The sequence below is a fragment of the Oncorhynchus gorbuscha genome, linkage group LG21 (genome assembly GCF_021184085.1).
Source record: "Oncorhynchus gorbuscha isolate QuinsamMale2020 ecotype Even-year linkage group LG21, OgorEven_v1.0, whole genome shotgun sequence".
Classification (NCBI taxonomy): Eukaryota; Metazoa; Chordata; class Actinopteri; order Salmoniformes; family Salmonidae; genus Oncorhynchus; species Oncorhynchus gorbuscha.
This window is the reverse complement of record NC_060193.1, coordinates 25560865-25584566: the sequence shown is the minus strand read 5'-3', so window position 1 is coordinate 25584566 and position 23702 is coordinate 25560865. Positions and strand designations below refer to the sequence as shown.

Below are 23702 nucleotides of genomic sequence, written 5' to 3'. Positions count from 1 at the left end.
CTCAGGATCTTCACTGGCATGTTACTTCTTAACAGAGACACAAAACTCTCCGTAACGAAAGGTAAACAATCTGGGTCCGTTGGGACTTTCACATGCCCCTGGACATGAAACAGAGTGACAGGACAGGCACTGCTAACGCTGTAGGTTTAGGTTCAACGTTAGCGCGAGTACTGAATTTACCCTTAGCCCTGAGAACAGGACATTCGTTTTTCCAATGACCTGAACCATGACAGTAGATGAAACTCTGCCCGTAAACCAGTGGGCGAGGACCAAATCTTGGCAAACGTCCCCACTCACTTCCTGCGCTTCACCATTCAACACTGCTATCAGATTCAGGCCAACTCCTAGCGTCACCAACACACTCAAGCAATGAAAACAATGTCTCAGGGTCCTTCTCATTACATTTTGGCAACAGATGTGTCTGGGACTTGATCGAGAGAGGAGCGACCCCTACAGTAGGAAAATCGGGGTCACTTTCCCAGAGCAAACTCCAGAGCGCTTTCCTTCCCTAACCAACTCTAGCCACCCTTGTTGCAGCTTGATATTTGCACTCTCCAAATTCTGTTTAAATTCCAATTTGCTTTCCATACTTAACGTGATCATGCTCGAGTTTAGCTTGTTCTAACGCCCACTCCCGAACACACTCATGCTCCAGTTTAGCTTGCTCATGCGCTATTTGTAACAGAAGCAGTTCTTTCTGTTGTTCAAAAGACGGACTACTAGGGTTAACTGACAGAGACCATTAGCCCGAGTAAGATCAGAGCGGCCATTAGCCCGAGTAAGATCGGAGCGGCCATTAGCCCTAGTAAGATCGGAGCGGCCATTAGCCCTAGTAAGATCGGAGCGGCCATTAGCCCTAGTAAGATCGGAGCGGCCATTAGCCCTAGTAAGATCGGAGCGGCCATTAGCCCTAGTAAGATCGGAGCGGCCATTAGCCCGAGTAAGATCGGAGCGGCCATTAGCCCTAGTAAGATCGGAGTGGCCATTAGCCCTAGTAAGATCGGAGCGGCCATTAGCCCTAGTAAGATCGGAGCGGCCATTAGCCCGAGTAAGATCGGAGCGGCCATTAGCCCGAGTAAGATCGGAGCGGCCATTAGCCCGAGTAAGATCGGAGCGGCCATTAGCCCTAGTAAGATCGGAGCGGCCATTAGCCCTAGTAAGATCGGAGCGGCCATTAGCCCTAGTAAGATCGGAGCGGCCATTAGCCCTAGTAAGATCGGAGCGGCCATTAGCCCTAGTAAGATCGGAGCGGCCATTAACTTCTTGTATACCACACTCCATCAGATTGGCATTCAATATCAACCTAACAGAATTTAAGATGTTTATCACTAATTTCAACCTGGTCATGATCAGCGATCTTCAACACCTATTCTTTAGTACATAATTCTAACAGTTCCTCTGATGGAAAACGTATGAACTGGTGTGTACATTAGACATCAGTCACTACTATAAATAATCTCACTCTTCCCCTCTGCTGAACACACCAAATCACAACAAGAGAAGCACCAATCACACTGGGCACCACAGGAGAGAGATCAGATATTTTAGGAACTTTCCCCAAATCCTATAATAACTCCACCCTAGTCTTCGTGCAGATTCGCAGTGGGTAATTATGCACTGTAGCCTGTTTGCATGGAAAATCCCACTGGCATGGAAAAACACCCCAGCTCACTGGCGGATTCCCCTCAAGCCAAGGATGTGCCCGCGAGACCACTGCTCAGTCCACAGACAAAAATAACAAACAAAAAAACATACCCAACGTATTCCAAAGTGGAACACGTCGCTAAGCCTAACAGGGGAAAAGACAGGCTATAACTCCGGGTAGCAAATGGCACTACCCTACCCAATTCTCCCACTGAGGTACACAGCAGATTGTACTCACCTCAGACCGCTGTCCCAAAAGCAAGTAGAGAAAGAGTTTCCAATCTGGGCAGGGACCTGGAAACTAACCAGTGTTATTCTATCCAACGCAGTACACAACCATCTATTCACCGCAGTGGTACGTTTACCAAAAAAACAAAAAGGCAACCAACACTGGGCCTACAAAACAGAGCAAAAAACAAACAAATAAAAAGCTGTCACAAAATATAAACAAAGTCCTCAAACACTAATTCCACATTTTCTCCCAAACAAAGTACTCATACCAGTTAGCTTAACACTAGTATTGGGCCTACTGGCATACTTTTCCATGGAACACGTTTGATGACGTCACCGGACAACCAAAAACACTGATACGTCTAAGGCACTATACCACACACCTATAAGACTATGCAGTGAATACCAACCAAAGCGCATACCAAATAGCATTAATCCATCATAAATAATATCCACCAAAATGTCTAGGAACCAACTTTATAATCCCAGATGAGCCCCCACTTGTCGCAAACAGGCTCCTAAAAAAGGAGACAACGTGGAGCTCAAAGAATAACAAAATATATTTATTACCTAAAGTAACCTATAAAGAAGTAACAATGGTGTGAGTGGTTGCATACATTGATGTGATAATGGGGGCCAAAACAGACACAAAATGCCACACCCAAAATCCAACGGTGTGTCTGCATGGCGAGAGCCTCCTTAATGAATGGGAAGGTGTATTTATCACCAGGACATACCCGAACCCAGGTGTGTCCCATTTTTTGCTGACGACCCTCCCAGCTCTGCCCACCGACATCCTAATAAGGAAAACGAGGGCAAAGAGAAAGAATTCGGCAGACAGAGTGGGAGGGTCGTCACATTAGCAATTGCACTAGCGCTAGTTAGCAGCTTCCTTCAAACTGCACACAGAGCCATAAAAATGCTATCTACAAGTTCATCTGACTCTGGGAAAGTAGATAAAGGGTCTCATTGCCAAAATCCTGAAGTATCCCTTTAAGATTAGGATTGTGGGGAAGGGAAGCAGATCCTAGATCTGTACCTAGGGGAAACTTCACTCTCAAGCTCAACTGCTATTCCTGCCTGTGCTTCGTCTCCCCTCCAGAGTTCATGCGTAGCCCCTGTGTGGAGGCGGGCCTCATCCCCCCCCTGGTGCAGCTGCTCCACTCCAAGGACCATGAGGTGCTGCTGCAGACAGGCCGTGCCCTAGGCAACATCTGCTACGACAGCCGTAAGTACACCCTGTCATAGGTTTCCCTGACACGTTTCTCACCGGGTGGAAAAGGACCCGGGATCGGTGTCAATGGGTCCACCATCAACATTTTCAAATAGATTTAAAAAAAATGTTATATGGGGAAGTCACTTTATTAGGAGGGGGGGGCCATCTTGCCTAAGTGTAATTGTAGAGGAAGTATTGAAGTGCCTTTATTTGACAACTGTCCCCCCTCTGCTCTCCCTGAGGAGGTGCCTTACATCTTGGGGAATACTGGTGTCAGCAGAATCTGAACCGGCTATTAGCGATATCTGCTCTTTTGTATGGCATTGATATGTTGAAAATCGGTTTAGTCTTAGGTCATCGTAATGGGATACAGACTAGCCTGTTTCACAAGTGGGAAATACTCTGGGTATAATTTGGAATACTCTGGCAATAAATGGACAAAAGTATCTGAAAATACAGGCTCTCTACTGTGGGATGACTATGATATTCCATGATTCTACCCGAAAGTCAATGTGAAATCCATAATTTTTCATCTGAGTAGCAAAAGCTTCGCTAAGCAGCTCTAATATAACACTATTCAGGAATTCTGTTCTGTCCATTTTAATAGGCGCCAGGGTGACTGCCAATCCCCTATCAGTCTGGGGAACTAGTCAGCCCTGAGTTCCTGCTGAGAGTAGCACTTCTTTCCCCAGACGGACACCCTCACCTTCAAAGTCTGTCACACAAAGATAAAACTGCTTACAATCACTTCCCCCAATGCCTCTAGAACGGGTGTCAAACATACAGATCCGGCCCGTAAGGGTCTTGTTCAGTCTGGTTTGAGTAAAACACAGTTTTGGGTTACGGGAAGTGTAGAAATTAGACGACCTACATTCATATAGTTTTTTGACTGTGTCCAGCTCATTAAATAATCACCAAAATGAAAGCTAGACAGTCAGGGAGCATCGAAAAGTCAAACAACTATGGATAGAGGATTTATTTTTAATTTGTAATCTTGACGGCAAGGAAATATAACCAAATTTCAGTTGGACCCTCCAGACCTCGTTGGAGACCAAATGCGGCCCCCGCTTCAAAAAAGTAACTTGACTAAAGATTTTGGGGAATTAATCAAGAGTTGTCGTGAATACATTCAAGGGGAAAATGTGTTGCATAGAGGCCTTAATGGCAGCTATTGTTTCTGGTGCATTGTTCTTCCCATCACCGAAAGGTGAGACGTCTATGGTTTGATAGGGTCATAAAGAGTGTAAGAGCATAGTGGCAGAAACGCGTGTTTCAGTCGGAGCTGCAGCTGTTTTCAACTCTTAACGGGGGCACCACTGAAGAAATCAGCTTAGAAGGAGTCTGTAGTTGGTCGGTACTGGCCCTTTTTCAAAATGTAATTACCACATGACAAACTGACCGCTTCAACTGCCAATCGTTGTGCATTCAAACAACTTCCAGACCGAGCAGCAGAAAAACAGTACCAGCATTTTGGCCATCAATGGCAACCAGATTCCATGCAATTTGTTTAGTCCCTCTCCCTTGCTTTCTCTGCTTCGTTTCTCCTACAACTCTCTCTCTCCCCCTCCCTGCCCATCTCTCTTTCGTTCTCACACCCATTTTCTTTTCCTGACTCATCATCTACCACTTCCTCTGCAAGCTATGCAGCTGCACGTTCCAGACATTCTTATTTTGTCCGCCATCATTAAGCACAGACTGTATAATGTGTCAATATGTTCCTGTGTTAAAACAACTAATGAAGACAATCATATACTGACAAGACCGATACTGTAACACTTCCTCTGCTAGCTACGTCCCAGACGTCCCCATTTCGTCTGCCATCATCAAGCACACACTTTATTATGTGTCTATGTTCCCGTGTCAGCTAACACAATTCAGATATACTTTTTTTTTTTTTTTTTTTTTTTTTTTTTTGCCTTTTATGTCTAACATTAGCGTACTGTCACATGATGGTGCTACCATGAGAGCACATGGCCTCCCTACGTCTATGGTCTATCCTGCTACCTTATATCTTGGCACATCAAGCAATCCTGGTCTACAGTACATGTGGTGTCTGCAGGCAAAGGTGATGTCCTTAAAGTTTAACCCCTAACCACGGGTGCACCAACTAATCCACTTTTTTTATATATATTTTTTTAACCTATCTAACGTTGTTGACATAATTTTTAACCCTTTAGTGAGGTTCATTTGATGTTCTATAAATATGACATAGGCTAATTGTGTCCAAAATCATGTAACAAAATAATACTATACTAAACAAAAATCCAAACCCTACACGTAAAGTGTTGGTCCCATGTTTCGTTTTAGAGAATTTGACAGTACGTCTAACCGGCCTCACAACCGCAGACCACGTGAAACCACACCAGCCCAAGACCTCCACATCCAGCTTCTTCACCTGCGGGATCGTCTGAGGGGGGGATGGGGGGGCAGTGCTAAGGAGTATTTCTGATTAGGTAGGCCAGGCTGCCAAGTGGGTAGGTATATGCTCTCCCAAGCCTACCCAAGGCTGCACCCCTGCCCAGTCATGTAAAATCCATAGATTAGGGCCTAATGAGTCTATTTCAATTGACTGATTTCCTTATATGAACTGTAACTCAGTAAAATCTTTGAAATTGTTGCATTTTTGTTTTTGTTTAGCATATATTTTCATGGCAGTAGTAGATTGCTATGTTGAGCAGAGCAGTGTCCTAAAAGGGTACTGTAGTAATACGGTGCTAATTAAGCCACTCAATGAGGCGTCTGCTAAAAATGATTTCATAAAAACAGACTGGAGTCACTGAGTGTGACAACTTCAATTTCCATGGTCCCTAGGCTGTCTGGTCTTCAGTTCCCAAGATGCAGGATTCTTTTTATTGTACAACGCGAACAGACTTATTCTCTATTCAAACCAGCTGGGATTCAGTCACTCTACCACCATACGTTTGCTGTTCACAGTCATGCTCATATGCATAACCTGTCTCCATTACTTCTGTAGTGCGGTTGTGTCTTCCACTCATATCCACACTGTATTAGAATTTGACCATGATTCTGAAATCTGGAAGAATCTACCTGTGATGAAAATCAATGAGCATTCAAAGTCATTTGGATTTATTTTTGAACCAATTGGCTTCATCAGCACTGTCACTAAATTAGTCTGTACTTCAGACTGATCGCCACAAGCGCACCAATACATTTTGAGGTTTGGGGTGGGGATGACCAAAATAAACGGCAAAGCGCACAATCTGTAATGTCATGTCTCTGAGCTACTATGTGCAACAGGTATTAGCTTGGGTTATGTGTGATTTAATTTCTAGTTAGCTGCCTCAAGTCATTTTTTTGTTTTGCCTTTCCTTTTTCACGTTATGATTAATTATCATAATTATTATTTATGGCCGTATTGCTATAGCATGTGTTATTCACTTATGTGATTTTGTGTGTTTTTTTTATTTGTATTTTTACTGCTTGCTTAACTTTCTCTCCCTTTTTTTTAATAGTTTTTTTTTTCTCCCCAGGTTGGTTGTTGTGATTGTGATTTTTCTTCTTTTTTGATTTCCCCCTGACCTCTTTGTTTTGCAGATGAGGGCAGGAGTGCAGTTGACCTGGCGGGAGGGGCTCAGATAGTAGCTGGACACATAAAGTCACTGTCCCAAAATACTGACCCGGACAATGGGAAGCTCTTGACTGTCTTTTGTGGCATGCTGATGAACTATAGCAATGATAATGGTAATGACCAACTCCCCCCGGGTGAACTACATTAACCAAACTAAACAGAGTAAACCTTTTTTAAGAATGAATCTACTTTGGCAGTGTCGGTGACTGTTCTAGATGTTATGTTGACCGCTTTTATCCAGTCTTAAAGTGATAGTTCACTTTAATATGAACGTTTGTGTGGTTTTTATTTTAAAAATTGGTGAGATGAGTCCACGTCCCAGGCCATCTGTTGGGTTGATTCAGCTATATGCCTCAAATCCAAATCAGTTGGTAACATGGGCACAGTCTAATTTCAAACTGTTAGACTGTGCCTATATTTTCATTTAACTGGAGGTCTGAAAATGTCTGACGAATTTTGATTTTGAAGTGAACTGTCTTTCAAAGTCTGTTCTTAAATGCCCAGTTAGTTCTTAAAGGCACAGTCAAAAATGATATTTTGCTGTGTTTCTAAATACATTTCCACACTATGACGTTGGAATAGTACGGGCAAATAGGGAAAATTATGCTAATGCCCTTTTAGAGTAACAGCTGTTTTGGTGGGTTGGAGTTTTGGCCTGCCTGGTGACATTACCAGGCGGTAAATTAGTTAATAGGTCATTATCAATAAAACATTACAATATGGTGCAGAGCGTTCGATTTGGCTGCCGAGGGGCAAGGATACTCCCAGCTCCACTAAAACCATTGACAACTATGTGCCGTTTTGTTAAATCAATGTTAACTATTTGTTAGTAATCTCCTCTTGAGCATAGTCAGAACAACAAATTTCAGATTATTTCATGATAAACAATTGTGCACATTTTTTGCTCTATCATCAGAGATGTACAGCAAGTAACTGCATGCTTTTTATGATCAGTAAACATCAGTTGATCATATCCATTTGGCATGTAGCTCGCTAGCTAAGCAAACAATGTGTCATTTCAATAGCCTCATCAGAGATTAGGCTTTTGGAAAGCGCTTGACATCGGCCAGTCCTCGTACTGGTAAAGTTATTAGTCGGACTACTGTCATCACCACTATAGATGGCAAGCAAATCAAACTATTTGGATATAGTAATCTAGTTTATCCACTGAAAGTTAGCTCGTTAACTAGCCATATTTATATGATCTGTTATTAGCTAGCTAGCCAATTTGATGTGGTCCATCAATCAATGTATCCTATTGTGTCTGTCAGCAGCAATCGTGTTTAAACACTCTTAAAAACAATGTTGAAAAGGGGATCGTGTTAACTAACTTCGCTAGGTAGGCCAACGTTGGGTTTAGAAAAAAATACATTAGGTCTAGTTAACACTGTTTAGCCAACTGTAGTAAGTTTCTATCTAGCTTTTCTATCTAGCTTGCAAAATTAACATCATTAGATGACAGTTAATCGGCAAATACGCCCCTCTGCTCTTTGAATGACAGACAGCCCACAAAGCATGGGAAATGAACCTAGACCACTCATACTTGTCACGTCTAGTTTTATTTTATATCACTGAAATATCCAATTAATGGTGGTCAATATTTAGAGTTATTGTCTAGCTATCCTTGGGGTGGCAGTAGCCTAGTGGTGTTGGGCCAGCTACCGAAAGGTTGCTAGATCGAATCCCTGAGCTGTCAAGGAAAAAATCTGTCTTTCTCCCCGTGAACTAGACTGTTAACTGTTTTGCATGGAATAATCGGACACGTGTAGATCTGACTATGTTCTTCAATAGGTGATGATATTAGAACCAAATAGTTAACATTTATTTAACATCGCTTTAAACGGCACATAGTTGTCAATGATTTTTGTGGAGCTGAGGATCTTCTTGTCCTCCCCCATCATGCAAATTGAACCATTCTGCAACTTGTTGTGAAGTCTTATTGATATAGACCAACAAAAAAGAGTTCCAAACCTCTCTGCTAATAACAGCTAGTTTTCAGGTTTCCCCTCCCCACTCAGACCACTCCCAGTCCTAGCAAAATTCTTGCTTGAGAAATTTCTCAATGTTAAAACTTCTTTGGGATAGGGGGCAGCATTTTCACATTTGGATGAATAGCGTGCCCAGAGTAAACTGCCTCCTACTCAGTCCCAGATGCTAATATATGCATATTATTATTAGTATTGGATAGACAACACTCTGAAGTTTCTAAAACTGTTTGAATGATGTCTGTGAGTATAACAGAACTCCTATGGCAGAAAAAAACTGAGAAAAAATCCAAACAGGAAGTGGGTAATCTGAGGTTTGTAGTTTTTGAACTCAACCCATATCCCACTGTGAATTCTATAGGGGCTATGTTGCACTTCCTAAGGCTTCAAATAGATGTCAACCGTCTTTAGAACGTTGTTTCAGGCTTCTCCTGTGAAGGGAGGCCGGATGGGAGCTGTTTGACTAAAGGGTCTGCCAGCAGCCTTGTTCTGTCGCACGCATTTCACATGAGAGGTATCTCTCGTATCATTGCTTTTCTACAGACAATGGAATTCTCCGGTTGGAACATTATTGAACATTTATGATAAAAACATCCTAAAGATTGATTCTCTACTTAGTTTGACAAGTTTCTTCGACCTGTAATATAACTTTTTGAACTTTTCATCCGACTGGACCTGAAAGCGCTTTTGGATTTGTTTACCAAACGCCTTAACAAAAGAATCTATTTGGACATAACTGGACATAAATGATGGACATTATCGAACAAAACAAGCATTTATTGTGGAACTGCAATTCCTGGGAGTGCATTCTGATGAAGATCATCAAAGTTAAGTGAGTATTTATAATGCTATTTATGACTAATGTTGACTGCGCAACATGGCGGATATTTCTTTTGGCTGGTTTGGGCTCTGAGTGCCGTACTCAGATTATGCTTTTTCCGTAAAGTTTTTTTGAAATCTGACACAGCGGTTGCATTAAGGAGAAGTTTATCTACATGTCCATGTATAACACATGTATTTTCATCAACATTTATAATGAGTATTTCTGTGAATTCATGTGGCTCTCTGCAATATCACTGCATGTTTTGGAACTGCATGTTTTACTGAACATAACATACCAATGTAAAATAAGATTTTTGGATATAAATGTGAACTTTACCGAACAAAACATACATGTATTGTGTAACATCAAGTCCTATGAGTGTTATCTGATGAAGATCATCAAAGGTTAGTGATTAATATTATCTCTATTTATGCTTTTTGTGACTCCTCTTTTTGGCTGGAAAAATGGCTGGGTTTTTCTGTGAGTTGGTGGTGACCTAACATAATCATTTGTGGAGCTTTTGATGTAAAGCATTTTTTAAATCAGATACTGTGGCTGGATTAACAAGGATTTTGTCTTTAAAATGGTGCCTAATAATTGTATGTTTGAGAAATGTGATGAATGAGATTTCTGTTGATTTGTATTTGGCGCACTTCAATTTCATTGGCTGTTGGCAGCGGAACCCCAGTCCTAGACAGGTTTTGAACATTTAATTGAAAACAATCACAGTAAGGTATTTAATGGTCAGTCACCCAGAAGTGATTTGATATTGAGATACAAACAGTTGCATTGGACCTTTAAGTCATTGTCACTATAGCCTATACGTTAGCCAGTGTTAAAGTTTATGCTACTCAGACTTCACTCACTATGGTGACAGGAGGTCGCGGTGCAAGAGCATATGTGTCCCTTGGAGAGTGGTCTGTCCATTGCTTTCTGTTGTGTCCTGCTTGAGCTCTTAGTCATTTTTCCTCTTAAAGTAGTGACTGCTTTTCTTGTAGTTGGGGGTGTCCCTCCTTAGCTTATGCTGTAGCCATTTCTCTGTCCCCCTTACATGTCAGTCTCTGGTTTGTAATTAGATTGCCTATTCTCCCACAACCTTCCTTGCAGAGCCTTTATAGTCTATCCAGGTGCGAGGTCCCGGGTAATCAATAATGTTCACTTCTGCTGTCAACCTTCAAAAACCTTTTTCTAGTTTAATTAGCCTTCTTCACAAATGGCACCCTCTTTTGTGCACTTCTTTTCACCAGAGAATAGGGCGCCATTTGGGATCAAATCAAATTGTATAAATCACATGCGGCGAATACAACAGGTGAATATAATGAAATGCTTACTTACGAGCCCCTAACCAACAATGCAGTTAAAAAAATACAGATAAGAATAAGAGATAATAACAAGTAATTAAAGAGCAGCAGTAAAATAACAATAGCGAGACTATATACAGGGAGGGTACCGATACTGTGTGGGGGCACCGGTTAGTTGAGGTAGTATGTACATGTAGGTAGAGTTATTAAAGTAACTATGCATAGATAGATTCACTATTCACATGAACACATGGTTTAGCACCCTTTAACTGTGGTAGCTAAGTAACTAGTCTTGTCATAATGATGTAACATTTTATTTTGCAAGTTACTGTGCACGTACAACCCTAACATCTTTAAAGTTAGTAGAAAATGTAACTGGAACCCAGTGCAGAAAGTTGAGTTGTGGCCTTGGTTGGACTGTTGGTTCACCAGGAGTGTATTCACTAGGAAGCAAATGGGCAGAAACCGAGCGAGATCTCTCTGAATTTGTCCTTGTCCAATTAGAAACTCGATTTCATTGCAAAACACTCTCTGTTGCAAAATGTTTTGCTACGGTTTGCATGAATGAATCTACCCAGAGAGAGGGATGCTCAGGGGTGTTTACACCCCTGAGGTTCCATGATGTACTGCTGCTCTCTGAATCTTGTAAATAATTAATGAATGGCCCAAGTTTTTTTTCTTCTTTCTCCTCAATGGGTGAGATGCAGAACAGTAATTACTTTTCGATCTATCGCCTCTCTAGTATGATCCCCGACCAGTCCAAGGTCACTCACCAAAGTAGACTGAGGAAAAATAAATGCGTACGAAAACGTGGCGTTCAGGGGAGGCACATGAGACAGCTCAAAATTTAACCCTAAGGCTCTCAATGTCAAATATTTCTTTCCCACAATTAAACATGGCGCTAAGTGGATTTTCTCTCCATAACCCAATGATCTGCGACCCAATCATCAGACATTAAACAGTGCTGTGATTACTCAGTAGAAATATATTTATTAGAACGGACATCCCCATTCAAGTCAATGTTCCGTGATGGGTAGAATTCTATTTATATGTTGATTACACTGTCCTCTGCTCTATAGCGGTGCTACTTCCGGTGCCACCAACGTTTAGCCCCAGCCGCCACGCACCACTATCAGGGCACTAAATGAATCCACTTCACGGGGTTCAGCAAAGCCTCAAGTCAAATCCCATTTTAAAATATCTCACACAGACATGTTTTCTCTCAATTATGGCTATTTATGGACTAATCTGTTTAGCTTTGAATTAAGGCCATTTTTCTCCGCTCCATGGGAAGGATGCTTGAGAAAACAGGACGGAAACACTTCATATAGCCTCTAGACCAGGTGTAGGTAAACTATGGCCTTGCCCATGAGCCCATTCAATCCAGCCCATTGGAGGGGGGAATTATTGTTTTGGTTCAATATCAAAAAACACTCCGCTCCAAACTTGAACATCGTGAATGTTCTGTTTGACATATGTGAGTTATAATCAAACGCACTTGAACATCTTAAACTAGATAGAAAGTATGATAATTGCCCCATATATTTTCAAAGAAGTGACCTTTTTCTGGCCCGCGACTTGATTTTGACAAAGTAATCGGTAAAACAAAAAATAATACTGATCGGCTAGTTGATAATAGTGCGTACAATTACCACATGCGCTACACGTCCTTGGAACTGTAAAGAGAGGAGAGCGACCACGGTCTTGTCCTCTACCCTGGGCTACGGAATCTAACACGTCAGAGTAATGGAGTTGATCCACTCTGCACATCGCGGGCCGGAGCATTTTGCAATTACACCATGCAAATGAGTTTCTGTGGCCACCAGCGGCCCGCTCCCTTCAGCTGGCTGTTTGTAAACTGTCACCACAGCTAATGTAACCTTCACTAATATTTATAGGAGGATCCGCACATCCAATTGTTTTTACAGCGGCTGTGCAAATTGACAATTATTTCTACAAGGCCTTGTTTGACATTCCCTAACAAATAGAAATCGAGATTTTGTAAATGTTATTTATTTTTTGGAGATTTTGGGTCATGATAACTTTGTGACCCCAAGTTGGTTTATGTTTCTGGAGTTCGCTCGCCTCCCGTAAGGCCTGTGGTTGTGTCGAGGCATAATGTGGATTATGGTTAATGTTTTGAAAGAATAACAAACCTCACTTGTATTTCAGCGAGGACCCTCATTAATTCACCAAGATAACTTTTTAGCAATTGGTTACTTCCTTCCTTTCTCCCTCACTCACTCGCTTCCCCTCCCTTTCTCCTTATACCCTTTTAATCTCTATCCTTTTGCCTTTAAAATGTGCTTATTCATTCATTTTAGTCCCTTCTTTTTACTTCTCTTCCACCCCTTCCTCTCTCTTCATCCATCCTTCCTTTGTCATCTGTTTGTTTGTCAGTGTCGGTCATCTTTTAAAATGAACTTAATCAACTCTTTCTCCTATCTCCCCTCTATAGGCGCGAGCTGGTTTTGCAGAGCTTACTATATCCAGGGAAATACATCTGCTCTCTGACGTGCTGTACATGACATGGACCTTAAGGACAATATATAGCTCGTCTACATTATGCAAATAGAAAACAACTGCGCAGATTTCTTTCTTTGTTTGCAGCAACTCTTTTTGCTGAAAGGCCTTTTGTTTAGAAATGGCCTTTTACAATCCTCTTGAGACTCTTATTTTAAGACTTTGTAATTATTTCTTGACACCTCCCTTTTGGCTTGATTACACTTTTAAACACACACACACACGCACACACACACACACACACACACACACACACACACACACACACACACACACACACACACACACACACACACACACACACACACACACACACACACACACACACACACACACACACACACACACACACACACACACACACACACACACACACACACACACACACACACACACACACAGACCCCCCCCCCCCAACTCTAGATGGCAGTGCTCATACCTCCCCTTTGTTATTCCCCCTGTGTCCTCTCCAGACTCCTTGCAGGCCCAGCTGATCAACATGGGAGTGATCCCCACCCTGGTGAAGTTGCTGGGGCTCCACTCTGACAACACAGCCCTCACAGAGATGTGCCTCATTGCCTTCGGAAACCTTGCCGAGCTCGGTGAGTATGCCTACCATAGATGTAGAGTTCTAATTCTGTGGGTACACACATCAGAACACTGTTGATCCACCATTCTGGTTGCGGTTCAGTTTTTCTACAATACTGTCTGGGATTTTGAGCATAAACCTACCATCGATATGTAATCCAAGATACCATACCATATCGGCATAGATAACAAGAGTACCATATATTTGTATCTTTTTATCCAAATCCTGTCTTCGCTAGCTAGCCTGGTGCTCATCGTTACGATGATGAATAAACACGGGGAAGATTCCGCTGAATCCCAAACAGACTGGACCAGTCATGACGTCTTGATTGAACGTTTCCTTCCCTCTCTGCAGAGTCGAGCAAGGAGCAGTTTGCCTCCACGAACATCGCCGAGGAGCTGGTGCGTCTGTTCCAGAGGCAAGCGGAGCACGAGAAGAAGGAGATGATCTTTGAGGTCCTGGCTCCACTCGCTGAGAACGGTAATTCAATTCAACTTGATTTATCCCTACAGAGGTGATTAAGACGAGCAAGTCGGGTTGCAATGATCAAATGTCAACATATAATACAGTAGGTGGGAGTTATTTTCCGATCCACATACTGTTGTCAGGGGAATGTGATGTCATACTGTGTAAGTACAGTGGGGTCTGAAATGATTGACACCCTTAAAGCAATAATAACTGTATGATTGACACCCTTAAAGCAATAATAACTGTATGATTGACACCCTTAAAGCAATAATAACTGTATGATTGACACCCTTAAAGCAATAATAACTGTATGTTTGACACCCTTAAGCAATAATAACTGTGTAAAATAAAACATGTAAATACTGAGCTATACTGTGTGCTCAAAAAATCTGGGGAAATGATTTTATACTAATGCTAATACTAATACAATTCATTTATCAGAGAAATAGATTTTGTTTAACAATTTATATTTGACCTAACATGCTAAACAAAATCTCAAAATGATTGACACCATAAAGATTATAATAAATGACGTAGTCAGTTTAGTGTTTGGTCCCATATTCCTAACACGCAGTGTTTACATCAAGCTTGTGACTCATTTTGGATTTCAGTTCATTTTGGTTCTGTTTCCGATTTATTTTGTGACCAATTGAAATGAATAGTAAATGATTTATTGTCTTGTTGGAGCCACTTATTGTAATTAGGAGTAGAATATGTTTCTAAACACTTCTACCTTCATGTGGATGCTACCATGATTGTGGATAATCCTGAATGAGTCGCGAATAATGAGAAAGTGCTGAGTGTTATTGGTAATGGTGAGAGGTTCGCATGGCTGCGGTGTGTGTGAGCTTTCACTTCCTCACTCCTCATTATTCACAATTCATTCAGGACTATCCGTAATGAATGTATTAATGTAGATATGATTGTCAATACCGTTAAAAAAAAAACACGTCTGCATTTCAAAATAACCCATTATACGGTATTCCGCCCAAACCTAGTTGGGGTACAGGAGTATAGTACTGAATTATTGAGCCAGTGTTTTGATGTTGTAGAATTAGCATTGCAAATGATTTGCATCCATATGGCCATTTCCATTAGCCATGATTACACGTCAAATAAACATTCAGAAACGGTGGTCTGTGTGGGGCGTGCATGCACATTAGAAATGATCTAGTTCAGATTTTTTAAACTCCCCTTTGTCAGAAGTGAATAATGAATTAGTTGAAGTCACAGTTTGGCGAGGAAACTACCTTTGTTGAAGTCACACTGCACATTGGAACAGCAAAATAAATATAGCCATCACTGCAATATTTGGGTCAGTGCCTAAAACCAAGTAAAGACATATCCTGGCTTCAATGTGTACGTAGAGGGATTTTATTGAATTATATGAGGATCATTTAAAGGGAGAATTACGGTTACCAGTTGAATGTATTTCGTACTGCGTATTTTCCTCTGAATTTTCACTCACGGCACTCGGGACTACATTATGTGGAGTCACCTGTGGCCTTGGTAACTGATCTTTGGAGTGAAGCGGCACGCGCATCCTTAGCTGTCATCTGCACGGCTGAGGCTGCTGTATGAAAAATGTGTCAGCTGTTTTTAGCACAAAAAAAAGAGCATGCTTGGAATAGTGTGTGGGTGGGGGAGAAGGATTGTGTGTGTGTGTGTGTGTGTGTGTGTGTGTGTGTGTGTGTGTGTGTGTGTGTGTGTGTGTGTGTGTGTGTGTGTGTGTGTGTGTGTGTGTGTGTGTGTGTGTGTGTGTGTGTGTGTGTGTGTGGGTGTGTGGTGTGTGTGTGAGAGTCACTGACTGTTATCATTCTGGGCAGCACAGTGGATTCTCCCATTCTGCCAGTCTCCTAGACAACATCCTACTTAACTCTACTCCAGAGAAAAGTGTCTCTCTCTTTCGGTCTCTCTCTATCCCTCTCTCTGTCGCATGCACACACACAATACAATCCTAGACTCAAGCATATTTTAATCTTTTTCTCCCTTCATACAAATCAAATCCAATTTTATTTGTCATGTGCCAAATACAACTGGTGTAGACTTTATCTTGAAATGCTTGCTTACAAGCCCTTCTCAACGATGCAGAGTTTAAAAATAAAATAGAAACGCAAGGAATAAAATAAAATACACAAGAATGGAGCTATACAGTACCGGATCAATGTGCAGAGGTTACGAGATATTTGAGGTAGATACAGTTGAAGTCGGAAGTTCAAATACACTTAGTTTGGAGTCATTACATTAAAACTAGTTTTTCAACCACTCCACAGATTTCTTGTTAACAAACTATAGTTTTGGCAAGTCGGTTAGGACATCTACTTTTGTGCATGACACAAGTAATTCTTCCAAGAATTGTTTACAGTAAGATTATTTTACTTAGAATTCACTTTATCACGCACAACGTTTATTCCAGTGGGTCAGAAGTTTACATACAGTAAGTTGACTGTGCCTTTAAACAGCTTGGAAAATTCCAGAACATGATGTCATGGCTTTAGAAGCTTCTGATAAGGCTAATTGACATCATTTGAGTCAATTGGAGGTGTACCTGTGGATGTATTTCAAGGCCTACTTTCAAACTTAGTGCCTCTTTGCTTGACATTATGGAAAAATCTAAAGAAATCAGCCAAGACCTCAGAAAAATAATTGTAGACCTCCACAAGTCTGGTTCATCCTTGAGAGCAATTTCCAAACGACAGAAGGTACCACGTTCATCTGTACAAACAATTGTACTCAAGTATAAACCGCATGGGACCACGCAGCCATCATACCGCTCAGGAAGGAAACGCGTTCTGTCTCCTAGAGATGAATGTATTTTGATGCAAAATGTGAAAATCAATCCCAGAACAACAGCAAAAAACCTTGTGAAGATGCTGGAGGAAACGGGTACAAAAGTATCTATATCCACAGTAAAACGAGTTCTATATCGACATAACCTGAAAGGTCACTCAGCACGGAAGAAGCCACCGCTTCAAAACCGCCATAAAAAGCCAGACTACAGTTTGCAACTGCACATGGGGATGAAGATCGGACTTTTTGGAGAAATTACTTCTGGTCTGATGAAACAAAAATAGAACCGTTTGGCCATAATGCCCATCGTTATGTTTAGAGGAAAAAGGGGGAGGCTTGCAAAGCTGAAGAACACCATCCCAACCATGATGCACGGGGGTGGCAGCATCATGTTGTGGGCGTACTTTGCTGCAGGAGGGCCTGATGCACTTCACAAAATAGATGCATCATGAGGGAGGAAAATTGTGGATATATTGAAGCAACATCTCAAGACATCAGTCAGGAAGTTAAAGCTTGGTCGCAAATGGGTCTTCCAAATGGACAATGACCCCAAGCATACTTCCAAAGTTGTTGCAAAATGGCTAAAGGACAACAAAGTCAAGGTATTGGAGTGACCATCACAAAGCCCTGACCTCAATTGTATAGAAAATTTGAGGGCAGAACTGAAAAAGCGTGTGCGAGCAAGGAGGCCTACAAACCTGACTCAGTTACACCAGCTCTGTCAGGAGGAATGGGCCAAAATTCACCCAACTTATTGTGGGAAGCTTGTGGAAGGCTACCCGAAACGTTTGACCCAAGTTAAACAATTTAAAGGCAATGCTACCAAATACTAATTGAGTGTATGTAAAATTCTGACCCACTGAGAATGCGATGAAAGAAACAAAAGCTGAAATAAATCATTCTCTCTACTATTATTCTGACATTTCACATTCTTAAAATAAAGTGGTGATCCTAACTGACCTAAGACAGGGAATTTCTACTAGGATTAAATGTCAGGAATTGTGGAAAGCATTTGAGGTAGATATGTACATGAAGGCAGGGTAAAGTGACTAGGCATCAGGATAGATAATAATATGGTATTTGAGGTAGATATGTACATGAAGGCAGGGTAAAGTGACTAGGCATCAGGATAGATAACAATATGGTATTTGAGGAAGATATGTACATGAAGGCAGGGATAGTGATAACAATATGGTATTTGAGGAAGATATGTACATGAAGGCAGGGTATAGTGACTAGGCATCATAATAGATAATAATATGGTATTTGAGGAAGATATGTACATGAAGGCAGGGTATAGTGACTAGGCATCATAATAGATAATAATATGGTATTTGAGGAAGATATGTACATGAAGGCAGGGTATAGTGACTAGGCATCATAATAGATAATAATATGGTATTTGAGGAAGATATGTACATGAAGGCAGGGTATAGTGACTAGGCATCATAATAGATAATAAGAGTAAAATAAACAACAGTGTAGAAGCAGCAAATGATGAGTGTAAAAGTGTGTAATATGTGTGTTTTGTTATGTCAGTATGTATGTGTATTTATAATGTCTTGTGAGTGTGCGTAGGGTCACAGTGCAGATAGTTGACGTACCATTCATTGACTATTTACTTTAACAGTCTGGCTATTTAGCAGTCTTATGGATTGGGGATAGAATCTGTCTCGGAGCCTATTGGCCCGAGAGCCGATGCCCCGGTACCGTTTGCCAGACAGTAGCAGAGTGAACAGTCTATGGCTTGGGTGGCTGGAGTCTTTGTCAATTTTTTGGGGGGTGGGCCTTCCTTTGATTTAAACCCTGTATGAACCCTGTATCACTCCCTCCTATCTTTGACAATACTGCTGTATGAGGAATAGGCTTCGTTATAAGTTAACCCTTGTTTTGTGGGTGACAACGGAACCAAGTTATTTGTGTGACATAAGCACTTCATTTCTGTGTCATGTAGGGTGGGGCCAGAGACTGTAGATTGCTCCAAGCCTGTTGCTAATTAATTTATATAAATATTGAACAATGTTATGATATAGGCCTTTAATATACATGAGTCATTGTAAATAATAAGTATTATAAACTATTAATTAAGGGTACATTCTGTACCGTTTTATTTCAATTTCCTCAAGTGTCTTCTTTGGGCTTTACAAACACATTATTCCCAAGAAAGAAAACAACCGGTTGCATTCACCAAGGTCTTCCCCCACAAGTGAAGCATTTAGCATTATTTGGCATATACATTTTTCTGATCGGACAATCTGCGGAGTTGGTACAATAAAACAATGTATATTGATTTGTACCCTACACTAGAAGTTTTCACTGATCCACCTGAATACCCAACACACGATCCGGGTTCCGTGTTTGTGTGTGTGTGAGAGAGAGAGAGATTCTGTTCTTGCTTTTCACGAGAGTGGCACATGTAGCCTGTTGTTGTTGGCCACTCCCTGCTCACCATGTCACTTGCTGACACTCACAGTAGCCTACAGACACAGCACAACTCCTGCTAGAGCATCACCTCTCGCTACTTTCCCTCCCTCAGACCTTATCAGCTCTGGTTAATAAAGTAGCTTAAAGATTGAACCTACCGGATCTATACGGAATGGGTCTAGTTGTCCTCTGGTCCGTTCAGAACGGGTCTTAGATATCTACCTATCTATCTGTTTTTCTCTCTCTCGCGCTCTTTTTCTCTCTTTTTCTCTCTTTCTCTCTTTTTCTCTCTTTCTCTCTTTTTCTCTTTCTCAAAAGTCCCAGGTCCATTACAGGACGGGTCAGTTTATTTTTGGACCCGTGAAGGCCTCTACCCCACACCTCAACAGGATGAACACAACAACAGAAAAACAAACACACAGTGAAGCATTTCAAGAAATTCAAGTAACAGCTTGCTATTTCATATGACCTTGACACCCGCAATTTCAGTTTAATTGGCATATATGGATAGGGCTAAATTGTAATGTTTCTTACAGAAGAATTATGGAAAGCATATGCATAACCATGATAGCAGTATTCAAAGCTGTATTTATTATCCTCAACGTCTCATCTTTCAAAATACATCAAGTCCTCGTAATTTACAGCAATTCCCTCACTCAGACAACAAAACATTTGCAAAGGTTACCCAATTAGCGGGAGGGATGGGGCAACTTTGTGCTTGGTGCTCAAGTTCAGAATGGCCGTCAGTCAAAACCCATGCAGAGCTGTGAAATGAAGACCCAGAGCTCGGACATCATGTATAGCATGTTACTTGTACAGCCACTGAGTTCCAATTGAGGTTATAAGTAGGTCATTCAAAACACCTTTTCCCAGATGTTTATTGAAAATGGTCACCACAAGCGGGATTCCTTGAGTGAGCCAGGACTTCCGGGTCATATCCATGTTCTTGAGTTGACTGCATGCAACAAGTTAAATGGATGTTGTTTTAATGAAGTTCACCCTGCTACCATGCATGTCTTGATGAACCAACTGTCGTCTATACCACCCTCCTGTTTCTCACTTTGACTTCCTGCCAGGAAAGACTGACTTTCCTTACATAGTAGTACTGCACAGCACAATAGGCCAGTGCATCAATCACCATTTTATCTAGGTTTGAATCATATATATATATGTACTCACACATCTTCATTATCTAAGGCATATTTATGTTACAGTTGAGATGTCTACTGCCTTATAAGGAATGCCAAGGGTGCTGCTACCAGTCTCATGACTCACATACACTTTTGGAAAAACAAAACTAAGACAAACATGATGTTTCATAATGATTACCCCAGTGCAGAGTAGACTAGAGACATGCACCCCTTCGACACTCGAACAGGGGAAGTGGAATTAGGTCCGAAAAAGTAGTAATCACAAAGTAAACATCACAAGTAAGGTATGCATCCTTAAAAAGAAAAGACTGCCGGCACACTGGGATTTTGTGTCTGAGAATTTTGGATGAAGCCAATGGGAGTCATCCGTTGCCGGATGAATGGCAACTGTGGAAGATTAGCCAACAAGAAATGCATAAAGTTTCTGAAATAGTTCATTTTAGTTGTACTTTTGCTTGACAAAAAAACAGACAATGATGTATGTCATGGGGTGTATAAACAAACCTGGCGTGTGTCTGTGGGAGAGATGCTGTGTGTGTGTGTCACAAGTTGTTGATAGACTGCTGACTTGACATCTTTTCACAGTGTGCATGACCAGGCGGTGCTCGTTCTCACCATAGGATTGCACAATGTAACTCCCAAGTCAATCACACTTCCGTGAAATCAAACTGTCCACTTAGGAAGCAACACTGATTGACAATAAATTTCACATGCTGTTGTGCAAATGGAATAGACAACAGGTGGAAATTATAGGCATTTAGCAAGACACCCCCAATAAAGGAGTGGTTCTGCAGGTGGTGACCACAGACCACTTCTCAGTTCCTATGCTTCCTGGCTGATGTTTTGGTCACTTTTGAATGCTGGCGGTGCTTTCACTCTAGTGGTAGCATGAGACGGAGTCTACAACCCACACAAGTGGCTCAGGTAGTGCAGCTCATCCAGGATGGCACATCAATGCGAGATGTGGCAAGAAGGTTTGCTGTGTCTGTCAGCATAGTGTCCAGAGCATGGAGGCGCTATCAGGAGATAGGCCAGTACATCAGGAGATGTGGAGGAGGCCAACAACCCAGCAGCAGGACCGCTACCTCTGCCTTTGTGCAAGGAAGAGCAGGAGGAGCACTGCCAGAGCCCAGCAAAATGACCTCCAGCAGGCCACAAATGTGCATGTGTCTGCTCAAACGGTCAGAAACAGACTCCATGAGGGTGGTATGAGGGCCCGACGTTCACAGGTGGGGGTTGTGCTTACAGCCCAACACCGTGCAGGTCGTTTGGCATTTGCCAGAGAACACCAAGATTGGCAAATTCGCCACTGGCGCCCTGTGCTCTTCACAGATGAAAGCAGGTTCACACTGAGCACATGTGACAGATGTGACAGTCTGGAGACGCCTTGGAGAACGATCGGCTGCCTGCAACATCCTCCAGCATGACCGGTTTGGCGGTGGGTCAGTCATGGTGTAGGGTGGCATTTCTTTGGGGGGGCTCACAGCCCTCCATGTGCTCGCAAGAGGTAGCCTGACTGCCATTAGGTACCGAGATGAGATCCTCAGACCCCTTGTGAGACCATATGCTGGTGTGGTTGGCCCTGGGTTCCTCCTAATGCAAGACAATGCTAGACCTCATGTGGCTGGAGTGTGTCAGCAGTTCCTGCAAGAAGAAGGCATTGATATGGACTGGCCCGCCCGTTCCCCAGACCTGAATCCAATTGAGCACATCTGGGACATCATTCTCGCTCCATCCACCAACGCCACGTTGCACCACAGACTGTCCAGGAGTTGGCTGATGCTTTAGTCCAGGTCTGGGAGGAGATCACTCAGGAGACCATCCGCCACCTCATCAGGAGCATGCCCAGGCGTTGTAGGGAGGTCATACAGGCACGTGGAGACCACACACACTACTGAGCCTCATTCTGACTTGTTTTAAGGACATTACATCAAAGTTGGGTCAGCCTGTAGTGTGGTTTTCCACTTTAATTTTGAGTGTGACTCCAAATCCAGACCTCCATGGGTTGATAAATTTGATTTCCATTGATAATTTTTGTGATTTTGTTGTCAGCACATTCAAACTCAGTAAAGAATAAAGTATTTAATAAGAATATTTCATTCATTCAGATTTAGGATGTGTTATTTTAGTGTTCCCTTTATTTTTTTGAGCAGTGTATGTCATTGTTAATTCTGTGTAACTGAATTTCTGTCTGTCTGTCTGTCTCTCTCTCTCTCTCTCTCTCTCTCTCCCTTTTCTGTCTCTCAGATGTGATCAAGCTGCAGTTGGTGGAGGCCGGCCTGGTGGAGTGTCTGTTAGATGTGGTAGTTCACACAGTGGATGGAGTGCGGGAGGAGGATGTGGCGCAGCTCAAAACAGCCTCCGACCTCATGGTGCTGCTACTGCTGGGAGGTACTACATACACACATACAGTTGGGAATTTTTACTAGGATTAAATGTCAGGAATTGTGGAAAAATGAGTTTAAATGTATTTAAACTCAGTTGTATGTAAACTTCTGACTACATACATACATACGCACGCACGCACGCAAGCACGCACATATATACACACACACACACACACACACACACACACACACACACACACACACACACACACACACACACACACACACACACACACACACACACACACACACACACACACACACACACACACACACACACACACACACACACACACAAAACGGTGGGCATTATGGCCAAACAGTTCTATTTTTGTTTCATCAGACCAGAGGACATTTCTCCAAATAGTACGATCTTTGTCCCCATGTGCAGTTGCAAACAGTAGTCTGACTTTTTTATGGTGGTTTTGGAGTGGTGGCTTCTTCCTTGCTGAGAGTTCTTTCAAGTTATGTCGCTATAGGACTCGTCTTACAGTGAATATAGATACTTTGTACCTGTTTCCTCCAGCATCTTCACAAGGTCCTTTGCTGTTGTTCTGGGATTGATTTGCACTTTTTGCACC

At 42.0% G+C, this 23702-nt stretch overlaps 1 protein-coding gene across 5 annotated transcripts in view; it reads left to right on the top strand.

The window, feature by feature from the left end:
- The window catches only part of LOC124007817 (rap1 GTPase-GDP dissociation stimulator 1-like), a 63361-nt gene that overhangs the window by 20842 nt on the left and 18817 nt on the right, over positions 1-23702 (top strand). For 4 of the 5 annotated variants that reach the window (XM_046318595.1, XM_046318593.1, XM_046318594.1 and 1 more), the window contains 5 exons: positions 2978-3103; positions 6647-6793; positions 13786-13914; positions 14256-14381; positions 22982-23125. In XM_046318595.1, the coding sequence (XP_046174551.1) occupies positions 2978-3103; positions 6647-6793; positions 13786-13914; positions 14256-14381; positions 22982-23125 (672 nt within the window). The remainder of the gene's footprint in view (positions 1-2977; positions 3104-6646; positions 6794-13785; positions 13915-14255; positions 14382-22981; positions 23126-23702) is intronic. The other variant, XM_046318596.1, reaches the window with a different exon arrangement.